The 13463-nt window shown below is 38.4% G+C and overlaps 1 protein-coding gene across 1 annotated transcript in view; it reads right to left on the bottom strand.

Annotated features, from left to right (window-relative positions):
• Nucleotides 1–13463, bottom strand: part of LOC137072754 (complement C3-like) — a 65525-nt gene that overhangs the window by 36961 nt on the left and 15101 nt on the right. Inside the window, exons 11-17 of the mRNA XM_067440676.1 lie at nt 11124–11270; nt 10784–10987; nt 10438–10629; nt 8670–8822; nt 8449–8578; nt 4984–5055; nt 4598–4795 (exon numbers count right to left, since the gene is read on the bottom strand). Coding sequence (XP_067296777.1) covers nt 4598–4795; nt 4984–5055; nt 8449–8578; nt 8670–8822; nt 10438–10629; nt 10784–10987; nt 11124–11270 — 1096 coding nt within the window. The remainder of the gene's footprint in view (nt 1–4597; nt 4796–4983; nt 5056–8448; nt 8579–8669; nt 8823–10437; nt 10630–10783; nt 10988–11123; nt 11271–13463) is intronic.

Below are 13463 nucleotides of genomic sequence, written 5' to 3'. Positions count from 1 at the left end.
AAAAAAAGGTTTGTTTTCTCTATTTGTATTTATGCATAAGATATTTAGTGAAAAATGTTTAGACTTCAGTTGTCTCACCAAGTCAGAAAACAAAATGAATTTAGCCCTTTGGAAGATTCAGTTCGAAGGCCGGTAAGCGCCCTCTGGAGGAAGAACACTGTATCGCATCTTTGGGACAGATACAGATAGGCTTATGTGCATTTGTGAATCAAGGCCACGGAACGACAGTCTCAAAACATTCCACAGGTACAAAAGCGCATATTCAGGGGCATTCTAAGAAGAACACCAATGCAAAGACTTGTGATTTACTGTGCATTAAATTACAGGTGTGTAATTTACACATAATTAAATGTGTGTGTGGATCTCTCGCGTGCATTTGTGGATTGCTTTGTGTGGATCTCTCGCGTGCATTTGTGGATTGCTTTGTGTGGATCTCTCGCGTGCATTTGTGGATCGGTGCACGCGCATGTGGATCTCTCGCGTGCATTTGTGGATTGCTTTGTGTGTGTGGATCTCTCGCGTGCATTTGTGGATTGCTTTGTGTGTGTGGATCTCTCGCGTGCATTTGTGGATTGCTTTGTGTGTGTGGATCTCTCGCGTGCATTTGTGGATTGCTTTGTGTGTGTGGATCTCTCGTGTGCATTTGTGAATTGGTGCGCGCGCATGTGGATCTCTCGCGTGCATTTGTGGATTGGTACACGCGAATGTGGATCTCTCACGTACATTTGTGGAAGGTTTAGATACTGTTTTCTCTCCATAGGCTCACTGGGGGAAACGCATACTTGCGTAGACCCTGGGGCCAGCTGAGCACCAGTGCATCTGTGCCGAGGGTACACCCGGTCAGGGAATAGTACTACTGGCAATGGGTCAAGTACAGAGAGACAGCAGGTCTACCTGTGCGGCTCTGAAGAGGTCCCATATCAGCTGGACCGCCTGGGGGTAGAGTCACCACTCTCCCGAAGGTGTTGGCTGCCATGAGAGCTCGTCAGCTGTCCGGTTGAGCACACCTGGGACATGAATCATGAATCACCAACCTAAGCTGCTTCTGACTCCAAAGGAGGAGGTGGTGGGCGAGTTGGAACAAACGACGGGAGTGTAGACCGCCCTGACGGTTGATGTACGCAACGGCCGTAGTGCTGTCCGTACGGACCAGTACATGCTTGCCACGTAGCGGCCCCTTGACGCTAGGGATGGGTATCGTTAAGGTTTTAACGGTATTACTACTCTTACAGATACTGCTTATCGGTCCGGTACTTTAACGGTATTCTTATCAGTACTTTTTGAGATCATATATATATATATATATATATATATATATATATACACACACACACACACACACACACACACACACACACACACACACACACACACACACACACACACACACACACATACACATACACACACAGACACACAATTAACAAAACACAGCCTACACATGCAGTGCTTTCATTTCAGGAAGAATTCTAGTAATCAAATGTAAAATAACAATGCATAGTTTATCATAAATAGCCAAAATAATGCTTATTAAAGCTGAAGTTATTCATGCAAGAGCTGTGAGTGATTTTTTTCTTTGCATTTGATTGTTTAATTCGCAGTAATTCTTCAGCATGTTTATTTACACTGCTGCCTCTTTAAGACAGATGTGCAGATCTATAGGCGACTGATAATAGGCAGATGCACTACATTTTCTCCCGACTATATCCATAATAACTACGTCCATTTTAGACACAAACTGTGTTGTGTTTAAGAGAGACTCCAAGCCGGTCATTTTGACATAGATGTTTGTGTACATTTGATCGTTTAGACGCGAGTGTGAAACCGAAAGTGTGATTTGCTCGTCTCGTTGCGGCTGTTTCAGAGCGTGCGCCGACTTGGGAACAATCTCTTACGCACATTTTTGTGCTTTTAATTGCTCTTTTTATTATTAAACGCATCCCACAATTTACCAACAGTAGCTAGACTGTATTTTACAACAATCACTGATCGTGCTGATTCTGTCATTACGTTTGAGTTTTAGGGAGAAATGGCAGCGTAGGCTACTGCTGCAAAAGTTGCGCTAGACATAAATATTATAATTATAATCTTTGGAAGCCAAAATCTAAAATAAAATCAGACTATCACAGATCTAAAGTGTAACCAGGCTATGTTTGAATGTTCTGTCCTTGCGCCGCTCTATATATATATATATATATATATATATATATATATATATATATATATATATATATATATATATATATATATATATATACTCTATATACATTTTATATATATAAATTCCCCCAACACCAAATTGCGAACGGGTCTACAGGCCAGGTCCAGGATTATAATGTTCATATAAATATTATTTTCATTTACAAGTAGCCAAGTAGTAATATAAATATAATCAATTCATTCATAATTCTTTTAAACAACGTGCATTCATGTGAGCTCTTTGTGAACGTATAATTATTTGGCATATTTATTTGATTCACATCATGCACTGATATAGTCAGACCATCTTTCAGCTGCCTTCTCAATCTTTCGCTGCAGCATCAGAGTTTATTCCTGCCTTGTAAACACATTTAATTTCATAGTAATTTTCAAAATGATCTCTCAATCTTCAGAACAGAAGTGAATCAAACGGACACTGTGATTGCCTTTTGCCGCACGTGTCACACTTTCAGGTGCACGCGCTTCAGAGTTAATCACTAACTCTGGATTAAACCTGAGTTGACAGATAAAGTTTATACAGAGCTTTGAGAAACGGTTGAACTTGATCTAAATCAGGTTGGATTCATCTGGAATTGCCAACTCTAAACCTACTCTGAAACTCAGAGTTTGTTCAGCTTGCTTCATGCAACAGGCCTCAAGAGTGTTAAATGTAACTGAATAAGTGTTAAAGTTAATGAGATAATTAAGAGATTAATTAAGTGATGATTGAATATTAGTGAGTGATGAACACCCTCACAATTTTTACTTCACCATTATGGTGATCAGTGTTTGCTTTAGTTGGGCTCTTGCCTTTATAACATTAGTTTATGTCTGGCTGCTTTATCTGATTTAAAACAGCCATAAAAGTCCAGAGAAAATGTGATCAGTTGTTGTTGGTAATGTTTTGACATACCCATCATGGAATGATTTTCTGCTGTCAGTTAGAGCCTTATCTTTAACCCCTTGCCTGATGAAATTTCTAAAATCATGCATTTTATCAAGCATATTTTAAGATTATGTCATGTGAGTGTTTAACAAAGGCTAAGAGAAGATGCTAATCATTATATTATTGGCCTGTAAAACACATACTTGCAGTCTACTAACTAGTCTTTCAACTGTTCAATTCACAGTCTATTGTTTTCACTCAACGAACGTTTCCGTCATGAATGACGTAATCCTCATTATTCTTTTATAGTAATTCTTTTATTTATATTCAAGAATAATAAACTATTCAGGCATTCTAGATTGTCCATCAATTCCACATTCATTCCAATTTACATTAAAACCTACTATCTGAATTATTTTGGCAACCAGACAATGGAAAAAAAAAGCATACTGTTGGTACCTTACGTGAAATAAAATATTGCTCCTAGTGTGACCGGTGCATTAGAGCTATAGTTTGCATCAAGCTACATAACACAAAATAAAAAGATTACAATTTTACATTTTAACGCCAAACTCTCTTTAAACCCTTTAAAATTAGTGTTTGTATATACTTTTGATCGCGACATACTGTGGGATTCAGTGATGTTCAATGATGTTAAAATGTTTTATTTAGCATTTTATGTAGAGCTAATTGCTAGATCTGGTTAGCATGTTACTGGACACATTCTTTATACATATGAAAATACACCAAATCACATGAAAACACACACACAAACCTTTTGCCATCGTAATTGTACACTTATTAGCTTTGTGTTTCAGGAGTTGCCAATGTGTACAGTGCAGAGATGATAATGGGGAAGTGTGCAGAACAGCATCACCAGATGGCGCAGGAGTTGTCACGTCAAGTCACATAATAAACATACTGCAAAAACACCTCCCTTGATGGAGTTAGTTTAGCGGTCTGGGTATAATGATGGTCAGAGGTCGAAGGTCCAGGGGTCAGAAAGTAAAAGTCCTGCCATATTTTTATTCGACTCATGAACTCAGTCAGCTGATTTCACTAATTCATTCTACCTCCTTTGCTACTTAGCTAATCCAGGTGTCTGGAACAAAATACAGAACAGGACTTTTTATCTTCTGAACCTGGACTTTCCACCTCTGTTCACATTTCAAAGTCTCTGCTGCCCTGTGGTGGACAACTGGAGACTCTGACAATCACAAGATCTCATCAGAGGATTAAACAACTCCACAAACAGCATTACCAGCTTCACACATTACTAACCAGACTTTATAACATTTCTGTCAGATGACTACAGAAGCTTTTATTGAGAATTAATAGCGGTTTAGATGTTGATGATTTATGGAAAATAATAAATTTGAAATGCTGACTGAGTTCATGAGTGGAAAAATATGGCAGGACTTTTACTTTCTGACCCCTGGACTTTCCACCTCTGATGATGGTATTCTACTGTGATGATCAATATTGTGACAATCTCCATCAGTTCATACTTACTGCGAGCTAGAATCAGCTCCTCCTCTTCGGTCCTCATGTTTTTCCGGGTTTTAATCTCTTTGCAGCAGTGCAGGAAGACCTTGACACACTCCGGCCCGTCTACAATGTAGGTGGCTCTTCGGTCACAGGTGTAGCCGAGTTTATTATCCCTCATTCCATCAACACAGCACTGCTTCAGTTCACCAGGGTATTGACTAGCTGAGAAGATAATGTTAGCGTGAAACAATGCTAAAAGTAGGAGAACATGGTGAGAAATATTGTGGGGAAAAGATAAAGTCTAAAAAACTAAAAAGAGAAGGGTTTGGGATCTTTAACATTAAAACAATCTCTGAAGATCAGTTCTGAAGATCCCATTTGAATTGCAAGAGTAAAGTCCAGTTCCTCACCCAGTGAACCAGTGATCTGCAGGAGACTGTCAGCCCTTCGTTTTCTCTTTGCTTGGCCACTGCATTTAGGCACTAGAGGAAAATTCATTTGAATTAATTAGCATATTGTACAAATAATTTAGAGAGCTTTAATAACCCAAGAACAGCCACATTTATGTAGTAAACCTACCAAAAATATTCCAAAGAAATGGTCATACAATTGTCAAGTTGATTGAAGTTTTAAAATATTCCCCTTTTTGAATACTTACCTATGTGTATGGCTATTGAGAAAGCACCGTTTTTACTTGGTTTAACCAAATCGACCATCTTTGTTTCCTTGTGCCATTGTCGGCACCACAAGAAGGTCCCGAGGGGCCTGTCCTGGCCACTTCAGCTATTGTGCCCCTTAATCAAATCAGCATCCTGCCTTGATAATATCTTTTCATGCACATGCCACACGCTTCATCCCCTGATCCCCCGCCCCTCCCCCCATCCTACTACACTGTAAAAAAATAATAATAATTTTCTAGTGACTGATCACATCTATTTTTTTTTCTGTGAATTGATGCAATTTAATTCACAAAAAAATCAATTTGGCCAACTGAAAAATGTAAATGTGATCAGTCATTAGAAAATTTTCAATTGGAGACATTCTTTTTTTTACAGTGTACAGGAGATCTCACTGACATTGCTACACATCATAAGCATACACCTCACGACTACAGTCCCTGACAAAAGTCTTGTCGCTTATCTATTTTCTAGAAATACCTGATATTAACCTGACTTTTAATTAATTCATTGGTGTTAGAAATGGCTCATATGAAAAGCTAAAACCCTCCCAAATGATGTTTAATGCACTGAAATAAATAATTTTCACAGAAAAAATATTTATCATTTAATCAAGACAGAAAGGTCAAATTTTGGCAAGACAAAAGTTTTGTCGCCTATACAGAAATGGAACAAATTTACTGCAAATACAAAAATATGTCAGCAAATTAAGTTGTGGTGCTGTGAGATCCAAATATAATATCTTGTATGACTTCCATGAGCTTGAAGGACTGCATCCATGCGGTTTGGCAAGAATTCATACAATTTATTGATGAAGTCATCAGGAATAGCTAAGAAAGCAGTCTTGCATGCCTCCCAGAGTTCATCAATATTCTTTGGTTTCATCTTCCATGCGTCCTCTTTCATCCTACCCCACATATGCTCAATGATGTTCATGTCTGGTGACTGGGCTGGCCAATCCTGGAGCATCTTGATCTTCTTCGCCTTGAGGAACTTTGATGTGGAGATGGAAGTATGCGATGGAGCACCGTCCTGCTGCAGAATTTGGCCTCTTTTATGGTTGGGAATATAAGAGGTAGCTAAGATTTCTTGGTATTTTAGACTATTGATGTTGCCTTCCACCCTGCAGATTTCTCGCACAGCCCCATACTGGATGTAACCCCATACCATGATTTTTCCGCCACCAAACTTCACTGTTTTCTGGGTGAATCTCGGATCCATTCTGGCTCCAGTAGGTCTCCTGCAATATTTGCGGCGACTGTGGTGTAATTCAACAGAAGATTAATCTGAAAATCCACCTTCTGACACTTTTCCTGCGTCCATCCTTTTAGCAGGCTGTGGGCCTTGGCAAATGCCACACGGTTTTTCAATTGTCTTTTGTTTAGTGCTGGCTTCTGGGCACTGATTCGACGATGGAGGCCATTTCGAGACAGAATCCGACAAACTGTTCTGGTTGACACAGGGACTTCAGGTGACCAGGTCTCGTAGAGCTCTGCTGCAGTGGAAAATGGGCTGGCCTTGGATTTTCGAGCCAACAAACGGTCCTCTCGAGCAGTTGTCTTGCGGGGTCTGCCTGACCTGGGCTTGTCAAAAACGTCTCCAGTCTCTTCAAATCTTTTTTTTATCCTCTGTACTTGACGCTGAGACACATTGAAGGTGTCTGCCACATCAGCAGTGGATCTGGTCTTCAGCCTCATGATAATCAAAACTTTAGTCTCAGGGTGAATCTTAGGCATGTTTCCAGAGGTCTAGTTGCAGTTGATGTGAAGGTTTAGTATACTGGGGTTCTTTTTATGCACACTTGAGTCCTAATTAATCCATTATTAGTTCATATGCTCATATGACAAGGTGACAACACTTATGAAACACATTAGAGTTAAACCTCTGTTCATTCTCAATAAGGGCTTCTGTAGTCGTCTGACAGAAATAAAGTCAGTCTGGTTAGTAATGTGTGAAGCTGGTAATGCTGTTTGTGGAGTTGTTTAATCCTCTGCTGAGATCTTCAGAGATTTAATGTCTTCTTTTATCTTCAGTTGATTTCATCTAAAGCTGTGGCTGAAGTCAGTTGTAGTTCTTGTGTTCCTGCTCATCTCTTTTTCTGTCCTCTACTTTACTTCAGTAATTCTGCTTGTTAACCGGCTTATTAATGCTGAAATGACTCCATATTTATTATACACCGATTTTGTGACTCAGATATGGTCTAGTTCTGGTTTATTTCTTTGCTCTTGGCTGACATGTGGCATTGTTATGGCCTGCTTGTGGCCCAGATCTGGCAAACAGAAGTGGGCCACTCAAGGGCCGTCATTCATCGCAGCATGTGGGCCAGATCCGTATTCCACATGTGCCAGATGAGGGCCAGATCTGGGCCGACACAATGTTGCTATGTGGGATAAAAATCATCCAGGACAGCAAGAAACTTGGCAGTTAGTGTTCAGTGACCAACTGAGCTTTTCCTTGTAGGTTCCTGCTTCACAACATTAGATCCTGTCAGGCCACACCATCCCAAAAACAAAACAAAACAAAACAAAACAACACGCACGCACGCACGCACAAAAGTGACCATCACTGGGGTGGTAGCCTTAAGGGTACAACATTTTTGTACCTCTAAGTCAGGGGTAGGCAAGTTCAGTCTTAGAGATTTGATGTCCTCCAGAGTATAGCTCCAACCATTCTAAGCCATCACAGTATAAAACAAATTGCTCATTTATTGCAGCATTAAGTATGTCCCCATTGTTGAGATTCATATGCTGATTCTTGACATCTGTGTGCATATATATATATATATATATATATATATATATATATATATATATATATATATATATATATATATATATATATATATATATATATATATAAAAATATATAATCACTATTAACCAACATGTCTGCTAAATGCAGATATAGATGGTGACCTGGTGACAACTTGAACCAGTCTTCCCTATTTACACAATTCCTGACAAATTATGACAATGTGATGTAATGAACATAAATATTTAGAAACATCAATACTGATATGTTTCCATTCATTTATATATCACCAATCATCACTCAAACTCAGTTTTGGTCCCCTGTCACATCAGACCAGAGATGCACCTCTGATAATAACACTCAGAATTTTTTTTTTCTGTAAATGAAACCTAATATAATATTAGCTGAAAGAAATAAAAAAGTAAATAAATAAATATATATAAACACCTGTTCTGGTGTTGGTTTCTCCTGCAGTGCTGGACTCAAACATCAGTCCTGCATCACTGAAAACCCCCATACTGTCCCTTCCACCTCCTGCCGTACAGCCGTTGTCATTTGCCTCTATAATGTCCCAGATCTAGAGGCACATAGAAGATACCAGTTATACATTTTATACCAGAAACAGTCATGAGATGTTTTTGCAATAACTTCTGAGCAACATCCTTCACCTTTGTCTGTGTTAGTCTGTTCTTGTTAAGAATTTGCACAGCCTTGTCAACCGCCAGCAGCCCAACTCTAGCTCCAGAATCTCCAGTGATCTGCAGATTGACTTCCTCTCCTGGGCCATAGGTATTCCTCTTGTTCTTCACCTGAAGTTTAAGCTGTCAATAAAATGAGAGCTGATGTGTCAGTAAAACGGTGTTCATATGGGAGCCACCAGCAGGTTTTTAATGTAACACAGAAGCAGCGTGAGAGTTAATTTGATACTTAAAGTCCCAGTGAACCCGAAGTAGTTAGTGAGTTTTCCAGAGGTGGAAAGTCCAGGGGTCAGACAGTAAAAGTCCTGCCATATTTTTATTCCACTCATGAGCTGATTTCATTAATTCATTCTTCCCCCTGGCTGAAAAACTGTGCTATTAGCAAATCCTGGTGTTTGGAATAAAATACAGAGCAGGACTTTTTATCTTCTGAACCTGGACTTTCCACCTCTGTTCACATTTCAAAGTCTCTGCTGCCCTGTGGTGGACAACTGGAGACTCTGACAATCACAAGATCTCATCAGAGGATTAAACAACTCCACAAACAGCATTAACAGCTTCACACATTACTAACCAGACTGACTTTATTTCTGTCAGACGACTAGAGAAGCTCTTATTGAGAATCAACAGAGGTTTAGATGTTGATGATTTATTGAAAAGAATAAAGTCACCATTATGGAGATCCTTGTTTGCTTTAGTTGGGCTCTTAACTCTCAACGTTTTAAGCATATGTTTTTCTCTGGTGGCTGTAACTGTTTGTTACAGTGGGTAGAGCAAGATAACCCTGACGATGACAAGTTGATATTGGCTTGTTGTTGATGATACAGCTGTTATCATCATATAGTGACCTTATTTGCTGATCTCCTGAAAGTCATTGATTATAGTAACCCTGTGACTCTACAGCATGAGACCCAGCAGTGTTTCAATCAGATAAACTGAATGATTTTTAAAAATGTTTACATAAGTTTAGTTCTCTGGTTTAATAACACATCACACAATAAAGTTCATCAATGAGCCAACATTACTGATCACAGCATAAAAAAACAGCCCAAAAAAACATTTAAAATGTCAAGGGTCAAGAGCCCAATTAAGGACAACACGGATCAATATTATGGTGACTATTATTTTTCAATAAATCATCAACATCTAAACCTCTGTTTATTCTCAATAAGAGCTTCTGTAGTCGTCTGACAGAAATAAAGTCAGTCTGGTTAGTAATGTGTGAAGCTGGTAATGCTGTTTGTGGAGTTGTTTAATCCTCTGATGAGATCTTGTGATTGTCAGAGTCTCCAGTTGTCCACCACAGGGCAGCAGAGACTTTGAAATGTGAACAGAGGTGGAAAGTCCAGGTTCAGAAGATAAAAAGTCCTGCTCTGTATTTTGGTTCCAAACACCTGGATTTGCTAATAGCACTTTAGTTCAATTTTAGTTTTTCAGCCAGGAGAGTTCAAGAGAGAGAGTTCAAGAGTTCAAGAGTTCAAGAGAGGAGGTAGAATTAATTAGTGAAATCAGCTGACTGAGTTCATGAGTGGAATAAAAATATGGCAGGACTTTTAATTTCTGACCCCTGGACTTTCCACCTCTGGAATTCAGCTTTTCAGTATTTCAGATAGTCATTAAAGGGTTTTTTTCACCCAAAAATGAAAATGATGTCATTAACTATTAACCCTAACGCTTCAACTGTGTCCTGACTTTAATTGTTTCACACATCAGCTATTTCTTATGATGGTTGACCCACCGTTCCCATACACGTGTCCTTCACGTCGACCCAGACTGAATCAGACACCACCTCAGACGAGCCCACGTGATAAAAAGCCACGAAGCGGAAGGACGGCACCATGTCTTTGGTTACACGTAGAGACAGAGTCACTAAAGATTGTCCTCTCCTCTTAAACCTGTCTGCTTGAACAATCTGACCTTTACTCAAGATCTGAAAAAGAGACAGATGAGTAAAAAAAAAAAAAAAAAAAAAAAAAGACTTCAGCATTTTGTACAATCCAAACACAAGCTGTGGTAGAAATCAAATATTGACATAATTTAATGCATTAGTGCTGCAGCTGAATAAGAAATAACCATAATTGTACCATGTATGTGTAATCTTGATCTTTAACTCCTGGACTTTGTCCAGTGTTCAGATTGACTTTCATTTGATCACCGATCTGAAGCTCAGCTTCATCAATGCCGATGTGCAGGTAGTTGTTGGAGCCTCCTTTGGGAACATAAGCCTGAGCCGTCATCGTCTTCACTGCCTGCTGTTCATCTCTTAATTGTGGATCTTTGGTTTTTGCCTGCCAAGATAAATGTATTGTTTTCCCATGTGCAGTGTAGAATATGATCCATTGCTTGTTCAACATTTGTTAACTGATCTATTTTCCATTAGTTCTCCAGTGAAACATGAACATTAGTTGAGTTAGCAGGTCTTACAGTGATCTGCAGTGTTGAAGATCCTCCTGGAGTGTTGACAGTAACCTTCACAATGCCATTGGCTTTTGTTGTACCTCTGACCCCTCCAGGATTGACCTCCACTTCCACATTCACAGCAGGGGTCTGGTCAGGATTTGTTATATAAACCTTTAAAAAAAAAAAAAATCAAAATACAAAACAGATTATATTATATTATCACACACATGTTGGTCTATGTGGTTTACAGGGACTCTCCATAGGCGTAATGGTTTTTATACCGTACAAACCGTATTTTCTATCCCCTTACACTGCCCCTGCCCCTAAACCTACCCATCACAGGAAACATGCTGCATTTTTACTTTCTCAAAAAAACATCATTTAGTATGTTTTTAAGGCCATTTGAATTATATAAACCACATTTATAGTGTAATACCAGTGTAATACCCATGTAGTTATACAAATTTGTGTCCTCATAAACCACATAAACAGGCTCACACACACACACACACACACACACACACACACACACGCACACGCACACGCACACGCACACGCACACGCACACGCACACGCACACGCACACACGAATTAAATATTCCATAGATTCTACAAACATAAATAAATAAATAAATAAATAAATAAATAAATAAATAAATAAATAAATAAATAAATAAATAAATAAATAAATAAATAAATAAATAAATAAATAAATAAATAAATAAAAGGGTTTAAAGAGGTTTTTTGATTGTAAATCATTGGCAGATTTTCAGGATAGGATGTTATAACATTACCGGTAAATTAGTATTAAAAGCATAGATGCTGAATATCATACACAGCAAAAACTCCAGTGTCAAATTAACTCACCTCAGAGTTTATTTGGCTTCACACTCAAGAGTGTTAAAAGTAACTCTGAAGAAGTGTGAAAGATAATGAGATAATTAAAAGATTATTTAATTGATGATTGACCATTAGTGATGAACACCTGATGATAACAAGCAGAATCACTGAAGGAAAGAGTCAGTTTTTAAGTCGCCATTATGGAGATCAGTGTTTGCTGTAGTTGGGCTCATTTAACCTCTTAAAAATCAGGGTGTGGGTGTGGCAGTGGCATGATATATTTTCCGGAATAATAATAAATTGTTATATTTATTCTGACTTACTCAGAAATTATAGATTTTAGTGCCTTTTGATGCATCCTCTGAAGATATTAGCAGAAGAGGATTAAACAACTCCACAAACAGCATTACCAGCTTCACACATTACTAACCAGACTGACTTTATTTCTATCAGACGACTACAGAAGCTCTTTTTGACAATTAAAAGAGGTTTAGATGATCAAAAAAATTATTTAAAAAAATCTGATTTAAGTCACCATTATGGTAATCAGTATTTGCTTTAGTGAGGCTGTTTGACTCTTAACTTTTAAACAGCCTTTTCTCTTGCTTCTTTAACTTTGTCTGTTATGTCAAGGACAGTAATGTAAAATTCTGTGCCATTTACTGAGTTCCACATGACTGCGTATCTTGAATCAGCATACACAGTGAAAACTCAAAGTACTTTAAGAAACCACTTTTTATCACTATTGCATTTTTTAAAACTGCTCCATGATGAACATTACACCACCATATTCTTTGTTTATGTATTCTTTGCTAACAAATTATGTCTCAATAAACACACTGTTAAAAAGACCACACATATTTATAATGTCCAGTATCAAGAGTCCAACCAAAGCAAACACTTGTCACCACAATGTTGAGTACAAAACAAGTTATTTTTAATAAGAGCTTCTGAAGAGAAGGATTGTTTAATCCTCTGCTGAGATCTTCAGAGATTTAATGTCTTCTTTTATCTTCAGTTGATTTCATCTAAGGCTCTGGCTGATGTCAGTTGCAGTTCGTGTTTTTCTCTCTCTTCATTAATTCTGCTTGCTAACAGCAGTTGTTCATCATTAATGCAAAATCATCACCCAATTATCTCATTAACTTCAATGCTGATTCAGTGTTACTTATAACACGCTGCCATGGGATTTTTAATGACCACAGAGAGTCAGGACCTCGGTTTAACGTCTCATCCGAAGGACGGTGCTCTTTGACAGTATAGTGTCTTCATCACTATACTGGGGTGTTTTGCGTTTTCATTTGGACAGAGACATTTTTAAAACCGTGATTGAGTGGATGCATTTGTTTTTTAACCCCTTAACTGTCACCGTTCCCACTAGCGGGACGTTTTCCAGCCAGCAGAGCCATTTAGAGCCATTTAGCCCAGATAAAGCACTCTACAGACTGTTAAATGTGAAACGGATTTAGTGTCAGAGTTAATGAGATAATTAAGTGATTAATTAAGTAATGATTGAGCATTATT

The sequence above is a fragment of the Pseudorasbora parva genome, chromosome 4 (assembly GCF_024679245.1).
Source record: "Pseudorasbora parva isolate DD20220531a chromosome 4, ASM2467924v1, whole genome shotgun sequence".
NCBI lineage: Eukaryota > Metazoa > Chordata > Actinopteri > Cypriniformes > Gobionidae > Pseudorasbora > Pseudorasbora parva.
The sequence above is the reverse complement of the archived record's forward strand: the minus strand, read 5'-3'. Positions and strand labels throughout refer to the sequence as shown.